Consider the following 21,002-nt stretch of genomic DNA (forward strand, 5'->3'; position numbering starts at 1 on the left):
CAAACCACAGAGATGATAATTTTCTTGATAAAAAGCAACCATTAAGAACTCAGTCCCAGTGGCACATGTGCTCGCATTCTTGAACAACAAAGCAAATAACGTCATCAAACTGAGAAGAGCGTTTGTCGGCGAAACTGTCTCAATCTTGAAGAATCTACCCTGCAGATCGGGTAAATAATTAACAGCCATCTGGCTCCCCCGTGATTTGTCCAGGCCACATCACTTTTGTTGAGGAAATAAAACAGCAAGAGATACCGACTTCAACAAACAACCGGAGAAGCTGAGAGCATATTAAGACTAAGGACCCCCATTGTGACTTCTCCTTGCCCGTTTTTAATCAATCCTCCTACATGTACATGTAGTCTTTTGCATTTTGCAACCCTTCAAGGGTCGTAAAAACCGCTGATGTCAATGGAGAAAGCACCCACACTTCAAATTCATTTGAGGTAATCTTCTACGGAGAATGGATAACACTTCAAATCCCTGACCACAAATTCGTATCCTTGTGGAGACACACACACAATAGGGAACAAAACATTGTAAAGGTCTCCACAGGGCAATTTCTATAGATGAATAGGTCTCCACAAGGTTTTCACGAAATAGATATATGGGTTTTACTCAAAAACTAGGAATTTCCAAGGTGGGTTGATTTGTCGCAAATGGAAGAGTTTTAGAAAAGGGATATCAAGTCCAAATTTCAGCCAAGGAAACTAATTCTGGTTAAAATAAGAGCATTTTGAAATTTCACTTTCAAAATTGAACACTTTACTACACGAGAACAAAGAAATGTCTCCACTGCATCAGTAACACTTCACTGCTCTCCACACTCCATAGTGTCTTCTTTTTTCATGTGCAGTGTCTTTCTGTTGTGACACAGTTACATGTACATCACATAATAAGCCTCTATGATATTCGCGCAGATGCTGCCATTAATTATGCAAAACGAGGCTGCATCTTGATCTACAGATTCTGACCATTCAGCGGGCGCCTTCTATCGGGTCTTCCGTAACCCGTTGTTGTTCTATTACAAATACATGTACATGGCAACCCAATTGACCAATCAACAGCTTAGTCCACTGTCGCATCATCGAAATGATGTCCCAGTTTCTAAAGTCGACACCAATTGGCTGGTGCGCAGGGTCGCATAAAACTGGCATGTTAGGATATATTAGACATTCGTAGTGTGGCTCTGCGTTTGTTTATGGTGTAAATCGGGGACACACACGCGCAACATCATCGGTGAATCGAGGACAGGAACCAAATCGAGGTCATCCTAGAAAACGTGTGCAAAACCAATGAGAGCTGTTGCAGAAAAGTTAAAGTAAGAACCAAGGAAAAGGAAGAGGACAAAGGAAAATCCTCTATTTACATCATAAACAAACATGTATACACATGTGAATATCTGATCCTCAGACTAGGGAGGTAGCTGCATGAAACAAAAATCTCATATAAAACTCTACTAATACCATAGTTTAAAGAAATTTTGAAAATGTTGAAACGCTTTTCCGTGCTTTTAAGAAACACCAACAATTTAACAAAGAAACAGTGCAAGGAATTCAAACCTTTGACATTCTGATTGTCGTGTTTTCTTGATTTTTTGATCAGCAGGTCTGACCAGCCCTATGGTAAGACCACTTATTTCACGGCAACTGAGCAATTTTACTGACACGTAGCCTTGATAGACACTTGGGATTCGTTGAACTCCGAGTGAATTACTCTGTGTGTAGGACAGCCAACCGCACGGCCAATTACTCAAAGAAATTCCTGCAAGAGGCTTCGAAACCTTCCACATGAAACGGCCAATAAACACTACTGCTGTCAAAACAGCCAAACGTTTCCATCACACGGCCTCCATTCCCAAAAAGCAATTAAAGGAACAATCGGTAAGTCCATAATCTGAGGTTAAGATGTGGAATAAAAAGAGGGGGTATCATAAGGGCAAAATAAGAGCGAGGATTGAGTCGGTCTTTGCTGGTACTTAAAACCGATAAGACCTGGCGAGTAAAAATAACATCTGAAGGATAGTCTTGTTCCCAAGAGACTGCTTCACTATGCTCGTGACAACACTGAGTATACAGTGGTTATAAAAATAGGTCGGTGAGAGGCTAAACCCAATATTTAATATTGTTCCAGCACTACTGTTACAATTAATTAACTTTTATTTTCTCTTTTCTCTTGTTACTTGCAACGCATGGAGGATTTTTCACAAGGGAATTTAAGTGTAGTTGCCCAGTCTACCACCAAAGGCCGGTTCATTCTTTGTGCGAAGGTGAAAGCGAAACAAATTTCATGACGTCAACAACTGCAGTTAATACAGTGTGACGTTGGCCGTTTCACTAACAAATTCGCTTTGTAATGGAATTCACCTGAATTACGAACCGGCATGGCTGCTATTTTTGACAAAAACCTTTTATCCATGGGATATACATGTGTATGTGAGCGTGCACTCAGTCATAATTTATCACTGTGTTTCCTTTTGTTCCAATTATTTGACACTCTATTACACAGACATGCAAGGACTGTTCTCAACAATGGATCTCATTAATTAAACAATGACAACAGGGCAACAATGTATCTGTTGTTGTCTCTTTGTCTTGCTGTCATCGGCAGGTGTATATCACACTGGTCTGTGTGCATTCAACATTCAGTGAGCACTACTAATCATCTTTAATGGGATGTGCAAGAACCTGGTCGTGTATTCTCTAGTGGGTGCTAAATGTTTATGAGTGCAATGGTAAGAATAATAATAGAGGTACGCATCACCACATGAATTTTTTCTTTCTATTGCACGAATGTCAAACATTCATTACTTGCTTTTATGCCTGAATGGTGTGACTGTGCATTGGGACTTCTATTTACCATGGAATGGAACTTCTACTTTTGCAATGAGGCCAGGCCGTGGGTTGGGATGAATAATTCAATGACACGTAATATCAAAAACCCACCTATCAATGACAGGGATTTATTCAGGCATTATGTACGGTGTCTTTCATAGCCACCTCTTTGAGGGAGCAATTGTGCATGGAGCCTAACAGACCTTTCCGTGTTTTTCCACAACCAGTATGTTTCCATGCTTGAGTCCCCATTGCATGGATTTTAACCCTCGGAGGGCCGAGGAACAGGCCAAAATCTGTCCCCAGTACAATTTTTAAAATTATTTTTTATTCACGCCAGCCTTCACTATAGATTGATGTCTTGCAGTTGTTTTGCAGGTGCGGTGTTGTGCAAAATTTCAAATAGTGAACACAAGGTAATGGAAAAGCTTTTGTCTACCAATGGCCATGTAGCTTCCAACTACAGTTCGGCAGAAGCATGAAACGTAATGATTATAACTACTGTACAAAAGACTTTGTCCAAATTGAGTTACAACTTTGTATCAGGCCTGAAATACGCTACTAAAATGTCTGTTCCGAGAACAGAAGGGGGAGGGGCAAAATTAATACCCCCACCCCACCCCACCCCCCCCCCCCTCCAGGTATAAGATGGCCAAAAAACCTGGCTACTATAAGGTAAAATTCCAGCCTTATGAAGCTCTTCAACACTTCACTGAAGGCAAGAGCATTAACATGACACATACAGGCAATCAAGACAGTGTCCAAGGTACGTTGACAAACCTTTCCATTCGTGACTTGAATGCATGTAATGACATAGTAATGCAATTACATTGTAATCCAACTTGACTGCCCTATGTGGACAGTAAGCATGCCTACCATCAACGTGGAGACATTTGATTGATCTGGCTACATAAAGTAAGAGGCCAAAGGCTATTTATTTCCCATCATTGCTATGTTACCAGAGTGTAACTATGGTTACCAAGCACATGTACTTCACTTCTGTTTACCGAGCATCTATGGATCACAAGTCTATGACATGTTCTCCTGTGCTGCAAGGGTAATACTAAGAACGCACCTTTGACGATGAACACATTCAAATTCCGGCTAATTTCGCATTCATGTCAAATGAACACATGTTGCATTTATTTCAAATTAACATTCACATTCGGGTGCAGTACAAGTGGGTATTATAAATCCCTTACCCTCCAAAATCCTCATGGCTGTTTTGGAGGATTTTGGAGGATTGAGGATGATTGAGGATGAATGGTGTCTTAGCACATCAGGATTTTGGAGGATTGAGGATGAATGCATTTTGAGAGGCAGGACTGTCTGACGATTGTGAAGGATTGAGGCATTGGGGTGTCCTTCATTTGAACAGAAGTGCAAAATTTTCAGAGGATTTTGAAAGATTGAGGATGGTTCCTAACAAAAAGGCCCTAGGGGGTCAGGGTTTTTACTCATGTACTACTGTACATCTACCATTACTCTACGCAGAAGAAACAAAAAAAGCAAAACCTAGTTTAGCTTGTCCAAGAGCACAAATATTCTTTTCAGTTGATTCAGAGTGGCTATTCACTGGAAGGCTTTTCATGTATGTGGCCTTCACAAAATTGTTGACCTCAACTTCTGTTCAATCAACCACGCAGATAACAATTGGGTAAATTTCAACACGGTAGTCTGTGACTAGACTAGTCAGTGTTTGGTACCAAGACGTTCACAGAAAAAGTGAATGTGGCCTGGTCGAGGCGTATACACTCCATTGCATGGCAGCGTAATCCTATACAATAGCACTGCCCGGCCCTCTACCAGTCTACAACCAGTCTATGTCATATGTGACAGTCAGTCGGGAGTCAGTCGGGGAGTCAGCCAGTCAGTCAGTAAGTACATCAGTGAGACAAATACAGAGAGGACTATAGGCTTATCCCCTGAGACCAACAAAAAGTGTAAGGAGAAAAACGTACCTGGTTGACAACTTCAAAGAACAGCGCCACCGTTGTTTGCGGTGTCAGACCGCAGTATCGCCACTGTGTGGTTCCCCCCATACCAATCTCTGTGTCTGAGACACACGGCCCCTTCACATTCGTTGAGATGCACGGGCCTATGGCGCCAGACACCTTCAGCTCACGCGAGGTCTGAAATGACACGGTGGGTCAAGGGTCAACCAGGGAGAATCAAAGGTCGAAGTTCACATTAATGGCAAGAGTATTGATTGATTCGGATCAGGGCCCAATTTCATGGTTCTGCTAACCACAGAAATCAACGCTTACGATCACCATTTGTGCTAATAGCGCTGGCGAACACAGAATCCGCACTTACGGGATGTACCCAATAAAGCATTTATAAGCACAAATTCCTCAATAAACAGTAAAATATGCGAACTATAAGCACAGTATTTTCTGCTACAGTAAGCGGGGTTTTTTGCTAATAGAAAGCTGAGCCATCAAATTGGGTGCTGACATCAATTTGGATCTGTTGAACTGCGACGGGGAATCAATTGATACTCAGCACTACAGCTATCTTTGAGATGTGTGCTATGGTTCCACAGGTATACATGTGAGTTAACCTTTAGCGTATTTCATAAAAGTAAAAAAAAACCTCGAAGATGGCTGTTCTATTCAAAGGGTCTATATCAGAATTGTCATCAAGTCAATAACAAGCCAAAACATAAGGCTTAGAGCATTTTATTAATGATTAGGGCACATTATAAATTTTGTATTATTAAGGGAATAAATGTGTGCTCCGGAGGTTTTTATCACTCAGTTTAATACCACTTAGAGTCTGGGTGCTGATAATTACCCGAGCCGGAGGCGAGGGTAATTATCAGCACCCAGACTCTAAGTGGTATTAAACAGAGTGATAAATACCGACGGAGTACATATTTATTCCCATTCATAAATACCTTTTCGGTAAAAAAAAATCATATAATTCGTTCAAAACATCCCGATTTTGTTCAACAAATTCACTTTATGCTTTTTGAAACATCCCTCCTGCAAAATAATGGAGTGTTCAGCTGGCGAGTAAGATGAAAACAACCCTTTTATGGAGATTGACGCGCGCGTATCATGTTCTACGCGATGTCGCGCAGAACGCACCTGGCGCGTTGCGTTTTGAATTTAGAACTAAAAAATTCTGACTCCCTGGTAGTTTTGCGCATGCCTACGTGAGGATTGTGAACGTTCAACCAATGAAACGGTAAGAGGCACTGGATTTTTAGGAGTCCACATTTTATTGTGACACTGGAAAAGTGTTTAAGACCAGCTAGCCATGTCTTTATCATCCGTTTAATACCGGCCACGTGACGGGCTCTCGACCAATAGGAATGGCTAAACTGTCTGAGGTATTTATGAATATTATTTAAGAAACAAGGAATGAACAATAATGAAGGAATGCCTTTATCACAGTTCATTTAAACAGCTTGTCAACTGACTTATGAGCTGTGGTGACTTGTGATGATTTGTAATGATTTGTGATGATTTGTGATGATTTGTGATGATTTGTTATGGCTTGTAATGTCTTCTGGTGTCTGTGGTGTTGTGTGGGTGCAATGTGTTGTCTTGTGGTGTCTTATGATGTCTTGTGGTGTTTTGAGATGTCTTGTGATGTCTTGTGATGTCTTGTGGTGTCTTGAGATGTCTTGTGGTGTCTTGTGGTGTCTTGTGGTGCCTTGTGGTGTCTTGTGGTGTCTTGTGGTATCTTGTGGTGTCTTGTGGTGTCTTGTTGTGTCTTGTGGTATCTTGTGATGCCTTGTGGTGTCTTGTGGTGTCTTGTGGTGTCTTGTGGTGTCTTGTGGTGTCTTGTGGTGTCTTGTGGTGTCTTGAGATGTCTTGTGATGTCTTGTGATGTCTTGTGCTGTCTTGAGATGTCTTGTGATGTCTTGTGATGTCTTGTGATGTCTAGTGGTGTCTTGTGGTGTCTTGTGATGTCTTGTGGTGTCTTGTGATGTCTTGTGATGTCTTATGATGTCTTGTGGTGCCTTGTGGTGTCTTGTGGTGCCTTGTGGTATCTTGTTATGTCTTGTGATGACGTGCGATGTCTTGTGATGACTTGTGATATCTTGTGATGTCTTGTGATGTCTTATGAGCAACTAACATTGTAAATGATGCTGGCCTAATCTGTTCTTACCTTGACTTCCAAGACAGCACCAAAAGCCATCTGGAATTCTTCCTTCTGATCACGGGCAAAGACTCGTTGGAAAGTCTGCTTGAAGAGGGAGGTGTTGAAGGAGTCTGCCATCACCATGTGACCGCTGGCAAAACAACAATGGATTCATTGGTGGTAACAGCGTCAAGACAAACAAAAAGAACATTTTTGAAAATTGGAAAGGACAAAATTAAACAATTTTGTCCCATCATACAACAGCTCCAAGATATTGATCATCCGCCATCCGTTTCACGTAATTTCAACAGTGTACACTACAGAAAATGGGAGTTAAATGTGGATATTATTATGTTTATGCAAACATAAATAATTACACACATACATGTTAATACTACTCCCCCTTTGGAATAAGACAACATCCAGTCCCCAACCCTGCAATCTCCCCCCCCCCCCCCCCCCCCCCCCCCCCCCCCCCCCCCCCCCCCCCCCCCGCTTCCCTTGTTGAATTTCTGAAGATCCTTGTCCGCCATGTTGGTCAACATATGTGTGCAAGTCAGTCTGATGTCTTTAGTCTATGCAACTCTCTATTGAAATCCTGCTACAGGCCTGTCTACTATTAAGCAACCTTGAATTCAAAATGTCTATGTTACGGACAGCTTTGATATATTGTACATCAGGAAAGCAAATTTGTGGAATGACAATGGTTATGTCGTTTGACTCATGAGCAATAGTTGTGTGGTTCAAACTCCGACAGGGAATAGAATGCTTGTGTTCTTGGGCAAGACACTTTATTACAACTACCTCTCTCCACCCAAGAGTATAAGTACCTGTGAGGGTACACACGGCGCTGCTAAGCACAAACATTTGCTTAGCACAAAAAAAGTCTGGCTTATAAAAGCAGGTTACCAGCCAAAACTCCATGTGATGTATAGTGATTAGTATTCAGCTGTTGTTTGCTATAGCATGAAAATCACGTGGAGTTTTGGCTGGTAAACTGCTTCTATAAGCCAGGCTTTTTTTGTGCTAAACAATTTTTTTGCTTAGCAGCGCCGTGAAATTGGGCCCTAATGAGGCTGCTACAGAAAACCGGTATCTGGGCCTGCTGAACAGGGATAATAATTGTGAAGCACTTTGAGACTTTGGTGCAAAGCATTATTTAAGCAACACAATATTACATTTAATGATTTAGTTATCTAGTTGAATGATAAGATATCCTACCCTGTGAAGTTACAGCATGTCTTCATCTCATGCAGTCCGGTCTGATCCAACGCACAGGAGTAGATGTCTATAGTGTGGCCGTTGTTGCTAGCTCTGGTGGCCAGTCCCTCATAATGCTATACAGAGACCAATACAACCATTTCATTAACAGTAAATCTGGGGTCAATTATCATGGCACTGCTAACCAGAATGTTGCGCCTATTATCCAGAGTTGCAACCAAGTCATTTTTTCTCAAGTCAATTCAAGTCTCAAGTCAAATTTTTCGAAATCAAGTTAAGTGGCAAGTCAATTTTTCCCAGAGTCAAGTCAAGTCAATTTTTTTTCCGAGTCAAGTCACGTCGCAAGTCAATTTTTTCAAAGTCAAGTCACAAGTCACAAGTCAATTTTGTTTTAACCAGTTCACATCAGATAAAGTGTATACACGCAAACGTTTTGCAGTATTCAGAACGGATGACGGATAAACACGCAACCAGTGAGGACGCAACGAGTGAGGCCGGAAGTATCTGTCTGCGACCCCCTTGCAGCGAGCGAGGCCGGAAATATCAGGGTGTGCTACCCGCACATGACGGCCCAAACCCGTCTGGCATCGAGTTCATGAAAACAATCCTGCGTTCAATGTCAAAATAATCCCAACGCGAAGTGGTTAAGTCCATTTGAACATAGTAGTAGAGATGGGAATCAGTCTACAGTAGGTGTGCGCGATGGAGTTTATTAAGCATGCATCAGGTAAAGAGAATTTAAAAATAACATTTTGCCATTTTCAAATTTGCTCTCTCCAACACCTTATTTGCTTTTAAAATAGTCTGAAAATGTGATCAAATATCTACAAAAATAATGTTGAATTTTTGAAGGACATTTGACATTCATTTGCCAAGCATTTTCATTGAATAGGAAGAATCCTTGCCACGCCTCAATTCTGCATAACGGACTGACGATAGTAGTCGTTTTCCAGTCGTTATAAGATGATGTCGCTTCCGCAATGCTTCCCTACACTGATCATTAATGTGCAGCAGGGCAATGTGGTGCCTTGTAGCACAACTGTAGCCAACGGCACTGATCTCCATGGCATATACCAGCATGCATCGCACAAATACCACCTCGACGATCGCCGCATACATGCATGTACGTGCAGGACGCCTAGCTCGCTACATGTTTACCAGGTCCTTTGCTTTCTGTTCAACAGACTTTTGCATGCGCCTGAAGTCTGTGTTTGTTTTAACACAAGTGTTAATGTCAGCAAGTCAAATTTACTCAAGTCAAGTCACAAGTCATTTTCTTCCCAAGTCAAGTCAAGTCTCAGGCCATTACTTCAAGCCCAAAAAATAGTGACTCAAGTTCGACTTGAGTCTGCTGTTATCATTCTGTATGTACAGAACTGACACAGAAACTTCGCTCAATTAGTTTGCACTGCCAATGGACTCCTCGCATGAACACTAGGATGGCGCTTTTAACCACTTTCAAAAGCCCCAGTGGGAGGGCCACATAAGGTGCCCATACAGGTGCGCGTATGGGGCACTCAGCTACGTCTGTCTCAGAAGTTGGCCCTAGATGTTTGATGAAAATCAGTTGACAACTGGTCATTTACACTAGGTTCAATCAGTGCATATAAAGAAGTGCAAACACTGTGTCCATCACTGCCTCTAGTGCGCAAAGCCACAAATTGCCATCCAGTGTTCCCACATGGCAGTCCAATCATATAATTACTTCAAGTTTTACCTTCATGGCCTTTCTCATGTACTTGGCGTTGTCCTTTTCGATGTCATGATGCGATCTGATGGGAGTCTTGAGTTCATCGCCTACCACCATGCCAGGGCCCTGGGTTCCAGGCCCACCGATGAACAGCATGATGCGGGCCCCAGTATTAGGGAAAGAACACTGAGGGGGAAAAAAAAATAGAAATCTGAACATCTTAATGGCTATGATTCTAACAAGTAAGACCGAAGCATGACCACTTCAATAAAGATCAGGATAGGAGCAATAGGCTGCTCTAACCTCACCCACTGCACACATGGCCAACAACACATTTGCATGTTTCAGCAGCACAACTCATATGTGCATGCACGTATGTAGGACTGTTGTCCACGAAATGCATGTTGAATGTTCATCACAGCTGCAATTGGCCAAATACAGGAAAGATTTCGCCTTGAAATTTTTTCGGTGTGCGGCAACCTGTGGTCCGATTTTTATGTTTTTGCTATCAAAAGATGCGCAAGGCTCGAGACTAAAAAGTCGAGGGGGGCGGATTCCGCACCCCCCCCCCCCTCCCCCAGCCCTTTTAGGGTTAAATACACAATAAGATGCATTGCCCTGTGCATTGCCTACGTTTTCATTCTGCATGTGCTTGTACATGTGCATGTGAGCTTGACCAACAAGGTCCACATGTGCTCGAGGTCAGGTCTGCGGTCTAGCATAGATCCTGCTTTACCTCAGACATGCAACTAGGAATTTAGGAAAAAACAAGGAAATTCCAAACCACACAAGACTTTGTACAGTGTTTTTCAATTTGTAATGGCATTCATGAGAAGTAAAAAACGAGGGAATCAGCTGATCCAAGGAAAAGTTGCATGCCTTTTACCTACAGTGCACCATGGGAACAACTCAACATCCCTTTGTAGATGTTGCCTAATGGTATTAATTTTTGACTTTTTTTCTGTTTTAATGAACATTAACGATGATATTCTGTTAGGCAAATGCTTGGAAACGCACTGTATGGTGAATCACTTCTATTCCATTCATTGACACATTTTCAGCTTAAATATAATCAAGTAGATGTTTGTACAAAACCTTGTAATATCTTCACAATTTACTCGGAAGTGCACTGAACATTACCTCTAGCAGGCCAGTGGCGATGGACAGTGCCACCCCGGTTGAGCGTAGAGGGCGCTTTCCGGCACCGACGGGCCACGGATCGCGCTGTAGCTCCCCCAACAGGTCCGTCAGGTTCATGTCGCATTTGTGCACTGGCTGCAGGAACCTGCTCAAACAAACAAACAAACAGCAAAATTGGATTTAAACATAAAAACTGGAATTTAATTTTGCCACTTTTAGGAGAAATCTGATTAAATATCCGTGATAAATGTAAGTTGTGGACACCTTTATCCGCAATTGTTTCATGTATTACTTGTGGGGTTCTACACAACTTTCATTTTTCAGACAACGCTGATAGATGTTGCAGGAAAGTTCTTGAGAAGTTGCACAGATCCTGGCACTAATACCTGAATCAATTTGGCTTCTGAAGATGAACTTGTCCACAACTTATCCTCAATATTAAATAACCAGGAAACAATGCAGATATGAGCATATTTATTTGATGGTACTCCATTCCACCCGTGATGCAAAGAGAAAATCCACAGGGGGAACATTTGGCCAGCAGAGCAGGTTATTTAGCTACACTGTCTTTTCCGGGAGTGGGGTTGGGGGGGGGGGGTTCATGTACAGGTCCCATTTCAGTTCAGGAATAGAGAAACATAAGTCCCAGTACCAAAAGGATTAAAGGTAACCCTGCCAGATGTAGCACAGTGCAACAGGTGTTTAAGTCAATGCCACCTTATAGTTTACTGGGCCACAATGCAAAATGCCAAGGCGTTCGACCAGCACCAACTGACTGGCATAATGCAGCCTAGCCGTGTGAGGTCGCTGTTCGTGCTTCACACAGTACATGTGAGTGCATAGCGTGCGGCTATTGTTTATTTTAGCGGCCGACCATCAATCATTGGACACTATCTTCGACTGAGACAATGGGAACTAGTCCCTTTGATCAATGTCACTGTTGTATCCCGTTGCAGTTGGCATCTCATGGAATTTGAGGCAGATTGGCTTTGGGATGTTCTTTTTAACCTGTTGGACCAAATTACACTCAGCAGGCACGACACTTGACCAGTGTTGCATTGGGTAAGGGTTTCAAGACAATTGACCTCAACCTCAAGGGTTAGGGTTTAGGGGATGAAAATGTTGTCTAAACTGCACTAGTGTCTAGGGATAAGGACTATTTGTCCAAATTACATGCAAAAGAATGGTAATTCTGAAGCATTTTAAAGGCACGGCCTAATCAAAGTCCTGTTAAGAAAATAAAAAGGAAGTCTTCCATAGGAGTCTCTTGCTCTACTCACGATCCGTGACAGTTTGTGTTCACCTCAAGGGAGTATGAACTGCGTAATATGCACATGGAGCAAAAAAGGAAGGACCACTTGATGTTAATAAATGAAAACAGAAAATGTTAACTGTGAAAGGCAGGGGAAGCATGCTTATACACATACAGCAGATGTACACATCCCTTGGACACTTTTGTGAGAAACTTTTGCAATCTGATGAGTATTAACACTGTGCAGTAGTACTGTGGAGGCCACGCTACATGTATTTTTTCCCTCTTGATTAACAAACCACCAAAGAGCTTTTGACAAAGATAAATCCTAAATCCTTCAAAATTGTCAAGAACTGCTTGAATTTGAGGACAGGTAGGATACCTCAATCCTTCAATATCCTCCAACTCTTAAGAACTTGACACGGTGCTTTCCATGAACAGTATAGACAAATCTCAAGGCGAAAGCGTTGCGCCAGCTTTTGTTCAGATAATCTGTCGTTGGGCAGTTGCTCTGTACAATAACTGGCATAATGCTTTCGCCCTCTGAGGGGACTTCCGTGAATGTACTGTGACAGCCTGCTCATGTTGGTCTATAATGCAGGATATTTATGAAGTCAAGATATAGTGCTGACCTCAATTCTCCAATAACAGCCAAGGCCAAGTTCGCACAAGGACTATAGTTGACCAATGGTTAACTAACGTTTGCCCGAACTCTGTCTAGTCGACGGTGGTTGACTACGCTAGTCGACTATTTGGAACCAGCCTACTGGGGTTGGTTGCTTCGCTGGTAACCAATAGCTGCGTGCATTCATAACGCTAGCAGAGAGCCAGGATCCAGAAGTTTTGCGATGACATTTTGACCAGCGTTTGACTAGAGACGTTCGCACGTTGCTATCAGTGCGCAGGCGTAAGGTACGTCACAAATCAACCACTAGTCGACTAATGGTCCTTGCCCGAACTTGGCCCATGACGTAGTTTGGCAGGTTGCCTAAATTCTCAACAACAACAAAAACTCTACCTCACAGAGACCTCCAATTTCGATCAACCAGTATTTGACATACCAAATCCGGCACTACTGCCTTTGGTTAAGTTTTGAGGATAAAGGGAGAGTTAGGGTTAATTATTGAGTTTGTGCAGTACTTGTACTTTCTGACCTGTTCATTGGCTGTTGCTGCTGCTGCTGCTGCTGTCCTCTCATCTGTGGCTGGGCTGATGTTCTGCCGATGCCGAGCATCTCCTGTGGATGGATGAGACCACAAAACCAAAGTGACATTTCTGTACCAACTTGTGAAGGGGTTTGGGGACAAATACGGAAATAATAACCGCTTTTTAATATTTGTTCATCAACTTTCATCTAAAAATCCAAGTTGGCTCTGAGATGTGGCCCTCATGGGTTAACTGTGAGAGGAACCTGGTCCGATCGATCATGGTTTGGCAGAGACATACTATTCACATGAATGTTTGTACACGGGTAACCATTGATTTGGGATTTTCTACCCAGGTAGAGCTTTTCCACCCTGGTCCTGAGCAGAGTTTAATTTTACCCGAGTAGAGTAAGTGCTTGCAGCAAAGCAGTGCTTGACCTATGTCGAAGCCGTGTCGGATTCTCGCTAGTGTGAAAGGGGTTCCTGACATCTCAGGCTTTGGCCAAGGTCCAACACAGAGGTTTTGATCAGGTTTCCCAGCACTTTATGAAAACAACTTTCCCTTAATTTTCCCCAATATTTTCCTGAGATATTTCCAAAATTCCATGAGAAATGTTTTCAATTTTAACGAGGATGCTGGGAAGTCAAGAGGCAGTTGCAGCAAAGCAACGAACATACGGATAATATTCACGCTGCATAAACACTAAAAAGCCACCATAGCCAGTCAGTCGATGGACACAACTTGGACACACTGCACAAGTGTACGCCAAACTGGCCAAAATCTTTCCCTCCTGCGTTACTGTCAAATTTCCTGAGTTTCCCTGCTTTTTGGTGTTTTTTTTCAAATTCCGGGAGTTTTCCCTGACTCATTTTCAAGGTTTCCCTGATTTCCAGAGTGGCTGGGATCCTTGTTTGAAAAGTTTGGAAGGGCCTTAAGTGAAGCGGGAGTGGGGATGTGTAGTTCACCAGGGCAGTGCCTCTCTTACCTGAATCTGTTTGGCGTTCAAGTCCTTGGTGCCACGGAACACGTAGCTCTTCGAGCAACCCTCGCAGCCCAGCTCGTGGACTTGGACCATGCGGCCGAACGTGATCAGACCAATCAGGGCGTTGGGAGGCAGCAGACTCAGCGACATCTGCAGGGATTCCTTGAGGGCCTGCAAGTCATCGTCGTCCATGCAGGTGTCCAGGACTAGCAGGTAGATCAGAGGGCAGGAGGGGGCACGCTGGGTTTGGGGACGGGGAGGGAACAAAACGGATGATAAAGACATGTTTGGCTGGTCTTAAACACTTTTCCAGTGTCACATGAAATTTGGACTCCTAAAAATGCAGTGCCTTTTACCGTTTTCTTGGTTGAACGACATCACGTAGGCATGCACAATACTACCAGTGAGCCAGTATTTTATAGTCCTAAATTCACAACGCAATGCCCCAGGTGCATTCTGCGCGACATCTTATAAGGTAAGGAGTTGTAGAGGGACATTCCATTTTAGAGTCAGAGGGGTGTTTCATAAAACATGCAGTAACATTGTTGAACAAAATTGTTGGCAACGTCTAGTTTTTAACTTGTTTTGGTTTTTGGACCGAAAAGATTTGTTTTTTTACCAAAAAGGTATTTATGAATGGGAATAACTATGTGCTTAGTCCGTATTAAACACTCTGTTTAAGACCGGTGGCAAGGTCTAGACATAATGTCAGCACTATCAATCATGGCTTTTAAGAATCATCACCGTGTAAAGCAAACATAGAAGCTGATCAGGCTGTTGCCTGATGCCGTTGTCTGACCTCATTGCTCAGTCAAGTCTCCAATCTACAACTTTTAGACACACATATACCACTTCACTACAGGACTACCTCTGAAAATCTAATGATGTTGCCAGTCAAGGACTAATTCTAAACCCCTCGGCTCCTTTGGAGATGCACCCTCAATCTTTCAAATTACTCCAACTATCTCCATTAACAATTGGATACTGCCTCTATCCTCCAAAATCCTCAAACCCACTTTGAAAACATTGAACAGTGTTGAAGCAGTGCACATGATACCCAGTTAATGTGGGCCCACATTGATGCATGGCTTAACAGAAACAATGCAGGCATACAGCCTTAATCTTCTAAAAGCGCCTGGCTGATTTTGGACGATTGAGGAAGGTTAGGATTAACCCTAACCCCCTAGGCCCTTTTTGCTGAGAACCATCCTCAATCCTCCAAAATTTTGCAACAGCACCTAAATTCTTCAAAATCATCAGACAGTCCTGCCTCAAATTGCATTCATCGTCAATCCTCCTCATCCCAAAATTTTGCAATTGTGTTTAAATGAAGGATGACCAACACCTAAATCCTTCAAAATCATCAGACAGTCCTGCCTCAAAATGCATTCATCCTTAATCCTCCAAAATCATCCTATGCTTCAAACACCATTCATCCTCAATCCTCCAAAATCCTCATGTGATTCATTCACCAATCATCCTCAAATCCTCTAGAATCCTCCAAAACCGCCAGGAGGATTTTGGAGTGAGGAGGGTTAGGGACTTGCAGGGAGCTCTACTTACATTGAGTGTGTACTCGATGGTGGAGAAAGCAGGAATCAACTCTGCAGGCTGGTGCTGCTCTGAGATGCCTCTGTACTGAGGTGGGAACTGCAACAACAATAATTGAAATGAAAATGAGTACACATGTGCAACCTACATGTATGTCAGAGCTTGGAAACACCAAACCCTGCCAATGCACTCTAGCTGAAGTATATTGCAGGATGCTTTGAGTGACCAGACAAATGAAAGCGTATAAAAAATGTCATCAGAGGCTTATCTGCTGGTCAGCCAGGGTCCTGATTTTGAGAGATTGTGAGGGCCTGGGAAGCTCATTACAGACCTGTTTACTTTGGTCTGTTTATTGCCAGTGACTTCTGAACATGAGACTTGGTACTGTGGCAGATATTGGAGTGCAGTAAATAAACCTTTTGCAATTATTTAAGTTAATTTTGGAGTGTGGTAGAACAAGGGTAAAGTACAACCTCCTGTACCCTTGTTCTACCCCACCCCCCAAAATTCACTTAAATAACTGCAAAAAGGTTTATACTGCACTCCAATACCTGCCACATTCAAAGGATGACAATCCAACCGATTGTCATCCCGAAATTCGATACCTCCAAGCAAATTAAATAGATATACAAATGTAATTTCAACAATGCGGCTCAAATTTTGAGCCATTACTTGCTCTGTTTGATAGATTTTATTTTTGACAATTGAGCTCAGTGTTCGAAGCATACATTTGAGTAACTTACCTGATTTCTTTGGAAGCAGAAATTGCAGGTCCACAATTTGGCATTGTAGTCGACTTGGCTGTGGATGAAACACATATTAAAGGAACTCTTTGGCTAATTATATTTTTTTTTAATATTTACAGTACTGAGAGCAAAACAAGAATGCAAAACTCAACAAAAATGCTGCAATGGAACAAAAATAGCTTATTTATTCATCGTACTTCTACATGTACTTCTTCACCAGTTTTCTAAAATTAATACCGAGGTATAGCAAAATAATTGCCTACTGTGATGTAACCCATGGGTTTTGAAAAATTTCATGGGCAATTGGCACCCCTGGTTAAACAGCATGTGTCAATAAAAACGCAGGATTCAAGCGATTTTTTTTCTGAGAAAATTATGCTACTGGTGTGCCTAATTTGATAAGGATTTGATTGTCCATAATTTCATCTTTGACAAGATTTTTGTTTGGTGGAATTTGGACTTTTGGTTCAAAAGTTATGACAAGTTTTGTGAAGCCCTTCTGAAGCGGGTTGGTCTGATTCAATGACCTTAACACAACGACCAGTTATGTACAATGCAGGTATGCATTGAAGACAATTAAACCAGAACAAAACTTTCTTTGAAACAACTGATGATAAGTATCACTTAAATTTAATAACTGGACTATCATTGTTTCAAAGCATCATGAATTATTGACTAATAACATTGATTGTGGACTAAAGGATTATGTAAGCCTAATCCTGCCACACATGTCCTTCTTTGTGATCCACAAATACTTTCACCTGTACTGAATTCAAACCTTTCATTAGGTATGTGTGATTTCACAAATCAGACCAGCTTGGAATTTATAACCCTTCTTCAATGTACTCTATCTCTGGACAGGATTGTCCAAATGAGATGGGATAAAAAGCATAGTGAAAAGAAGGAAAGGTACTTTGAAAAGAGCGTTAACATTATGATGAATAGGGGTGGTTTATATTCTTAATATTTTTGTTTCTAATCCTGCATTTTTATTGACACACGCTGTACAAATCACCATAGACAACGTAACAGTGTTCAACAATTGTAAAGTGGACATGATCTTGTGAAAGATGTCTCACCAGAACGGATTGAGGACAGCCCGACAGGTGGACCTGGTGCACAGCACGGGCTCATACTGGACCGGGGGTAGGTCCGGCCGCTCCTTCAGGGGTGTGTACATGGCTGCTAGGGGCACCACCATTCGGGTGGCTTCCAGGCGACTGGACGGCCAGACGTTCCAGCTGAATCGGACCCCATCCCGATCCTCGTTCTGCTGAATGTACTCTTGGTACGTTGCCATGGCAACAGATCTATAGACAAATGGTGAAATAATACGGAGAGCACCTCTTAAACAAACTGATTTGCATGGTGTCAAAGGGAAAATTGGTAGAAATATAGCATTTTCTACCTCCCCGCAAAAAGCAGTCATGCTGCAAATCGCATCCTCACTAGCTTACATCAAATTTTGACAATGTGCATTGGTACAGCTGTTGCCTGTCATTCAGTTTTGGTCAAAAGTGCATGCATGCGGGTGTACTCCCCTAGCAACGGGACCGTCCATGCCCAGACCATATGCGTAAAAGTGTGACTCTAATACGGAGGTAGTCCAGTAATTCAGTTACATTTATGGGACTAGCTTGGAACCAGCCTAATATTTGTCACGGTAAAAATTTAGGAGTCCTAAAAGACAGTCACTATGCATTTTTAGTGCCGTTCCAGCTTACTGTTTACCTAAAGAAAGCCATGCCGGCTAAATATCCAGTACCTTAAAAAAATACCCTTGACTAGACTCAAAGTTAAAGGCATGTGGGCAAGGGTGTTTTTTTTATGGCAGTGGATATTTTGCCGGAGACGGCAAACCTTTAGTAAACGTTAGCTTGCCGGATAAGCACTGAACATGCGCAGTTACTGTTTTTTTTTTACTTAGACATTTTCTGGTGACAAATTTTAGTCTGGCTCCATGCCAACATTATCGTTGTAACTTCGTATTCACAAGATGGGAATCAGACCATTTTACAATTTCGGACTTTATTTCCCTTTTAAAAAATCCTCCAGAGCCACAAATCTGAAAAAGAAAATGTAATACTCTGCAATAAAATGTTACTTTGAGACATGTTAAAATAATAAAAGAAGAATATTCTTATTTTGGGGGGATGGGGGAAAAAAATCTTAGAAATGTCGCCAGCGGGGATCGGGATCGAACCCGGGTCTTCCCGCTAATAAGATCCATTGCTTATCTACTACTCAAGGGTGCTAGTGCTACACAACCGTTGGTGGTAATTTAATATATCTTAATCAGCCCTATCTTAGAGAGTACAGCGCCCTCTGTTGATATGGATTGCCGCCGGCAAACCTTTAGCATGTTTAGTAAACGTTAGCTTGCCGGCATTACCTCCGGCAATATATCCACTATCTTTTTTTATCAATAATATCATTCAAAAATGATCAAAACTAAGTAGGCCTAAAGCATTTGTAAAAGAGGGGCCCTTCAATTCACTACACTGAACTGCCAAAAACATTATAGGACTAACAAGACAAAAACAAAATAGGGGCCTGTCATTGTGGTTGGTACAACTATAGAATGCAGGGCCACTTTACTCTACATCCGCGCCTCCGTACGGCTGCGTGGAGGCGTGGAACCGCAGTCGACCTACCTCTGAAAATCGATCGTGGAGTCGTGGAGCCGCAGAGAATTGCGCCCTCTATCGGTGCGCGTCTCTGCGACTCCGCGACTCCGCGACTCCGCGCCTCCACCACTGAGAGACAGTGCCCCGTCGCCCTCCCCCCCCCCCTTCCTAATTTGCGCGCCCAATTAAAGCGACTCTGCGACTCCGCGACTCCGCGCCTCCGCGACTCCAGACAGTGCCCCGTCGCCCTCCCCCCTTCCTAATTGGCCCGCCCAATTAAAGTGACTCTGCGACTCCCCGACTCCGCGCCTCCGCGACTCCAGACAGTGCCCCGTCGCCCTCCCCCCCCTTCCTAATTGGCCCGCCCATTTAAAGTGACTCTGCGACTCCCCGACTCCGCGCCTCCGCGACTCCAGACAGTGCCCTGTCGCCCTCCTCCCTTCCTAATTGGCCCGCCCATTTAAAATGGATATGGATGCTTCGTTCTCAAAAAGATTCCGCCGAGAATTGCGCCCTCTATCGGTACGCGTCTCTGCGACTCCGCGACTCCGCGCCTCCGCCACTCCAGTGCCCCGCGTCTCCGCGATTCTGCGACTCCAAGACTCCGCGCCTCCGCCGCTCCAGACAGTGCCCCCAACACATTTACAAGCACGCCCTCCCTTCCGATCCTTCATGAGAAGCTTTGAAGACAAGTGCAGTGCATTCCTTCGCTGTACTTAGCACTTTTTTGCAGGTTTGCATATCTATTACTCCTATTCCATCCACGCCTCCAGGCAAAATAAAAAACCTTGCTTCGGCGTGGCCCTGCATTCTATAGTTGCTCCCTTCACAATCACCACATAGGCCCACCGTCTGTTCCTTGCAAAAGGTGACATGACAATACGGCCATGAACGGCCTACTCAACCATGTCAACTTCTGTGAAGGGAAAGGTAGCCCAGTTTACGGACAATACACAAAACAACCAAGAACTGAACTTACGTTTGGTTTTCGCTTAAACCAGTCTTGTTGCTTTCAATAGATTGTCTGAAGATATGATATTTTAAATGTAAATCATTCCACGTGTCATTAAAAACGATATGTTTTACGCAGCACTATTTATTCCGTGGCAACATGATGTAACGTCATTCACACACGCAAAAAAGATTTTGCCGATACTGTCGGGTATCCACTACATCTCCCTTCATTACGCATTATATTTGAAAGTAGAACCAGACTACAACGCAAATGCCACGTCAAATTTTTGGAATTGTCACACGCCCTCTACAGTTTGCGAAAGTGACGCGATTTCGATCCGCTAAGGTGGAAACACGCCCTCTGCGTTTGCTGGTCCCCATAAAATGGAAAAAAATTGCCGCAGTTTACCCTTCGCCTTAAAGAATGGAGGTTTTGAGGTCTGGGTTCGATGGCTTGCTGGATGGCTAACAAATCCCCGTCCGTCTGACCAATGCCAACCATTTACACATTAGGCCTAAATGTGGGGGAAATTTCCTTTTCTGAAATATTGTCATGACGCGTCGACGACTGTAAACTTTGCTCTCCCTTTTTCTCTTCAACGCGTATTCGAATTTCCTCCTAACGTTTGGCTTCACGAATGTCGAAACTACCAATTTAACCCTATCAGGACCGAATGCACAATGTGATCACTTCGAAACCTTTTTGAAATAGATCTGGAATACTTCAGCCGATGATCGGCATAATTTTGTTGGACTATCCCTAT

At 43.0% G+C, this 21,002-nt stretch overlaps 1 protein-coding gene across 1 annotated transcript in view; it reads right to left on the reverse strand.

The window, feature by feature from the left end:
* The window catches only part of LOC119742630 (protein transport protein Sec23A-like), a 47,724-nt gene extending 27,409 nt beyond the window's left edge, over positions 1 to 20,315 (reverse strand). The window contains exons 1-11 of the mRNA XM_038218758.1: positions 20,264 to 20,315; positions 17,737 to 17,967; positions 16,655 to 16,712; positions 15,924 to 16,010; positions 14,364 to 14,600; positions 13,387 to 13,469; positions 10,981 to 11,125; positions 9,868 to 10,026; positions 8,151 to 8,266; positions 6,957 to 7,080; positions 4,796 to 4,966 (exon numbers count right to left, since the gene is read on the reverse strand). Coding sequence (XP_038074686.1) covers positions 4,796 to 4,966; positions 6,957 to 7,080; positions 8,151 to 8,266; positions 9,868 to 10,026; positions 10,981 to 11,125; positions 13,387 to 13,469; positions 14,364 to 14,600; positions 15,924 to 16,010; positions 16,655 to 16,712; positions 17,737 to 17,957 — 1,401 coding nt within the window. The 5' untranslated portion in view covers positions 17,958 to 17,967; positions 20,264 to 20,315. The remainder of the gene's footprint in view (positions 1 to 4,795; positions 4,967 to 6,956; positions 7,081 to 8,150; positions 8,267 to 9,867; positions 10,027 to 10,980; positions 11,126 to 13,386; positions 13,470 to 14,363; positions 14,601 to 15,923; positions 16,011 to 16,654; positions 16,713 to 17,736; positions 17,968 to 20,263) is intronic.
* Between the last annotated feature and the right edge of the window lie 687 nt (positions 20,316 to 21,002).

The sequence above is a fragment of the Patiria miniata genome, unplaced genomic scaffold, assembly GCF_015706575.1.
Source record: "Patiria miniata isolate m_02_andy unplaced genomic scaffold, ASM1570657v1 HiC_scaffold_6, whole genome shotgun sequence".
In the NCBI taxonomy this organism is placed as follows: domain Eukaryota; kingdom Metazoa; phylum Echinodermata; class Asteroidea; order Valvatida; family Asterinidae; genus Patiria; species Patiria miniata.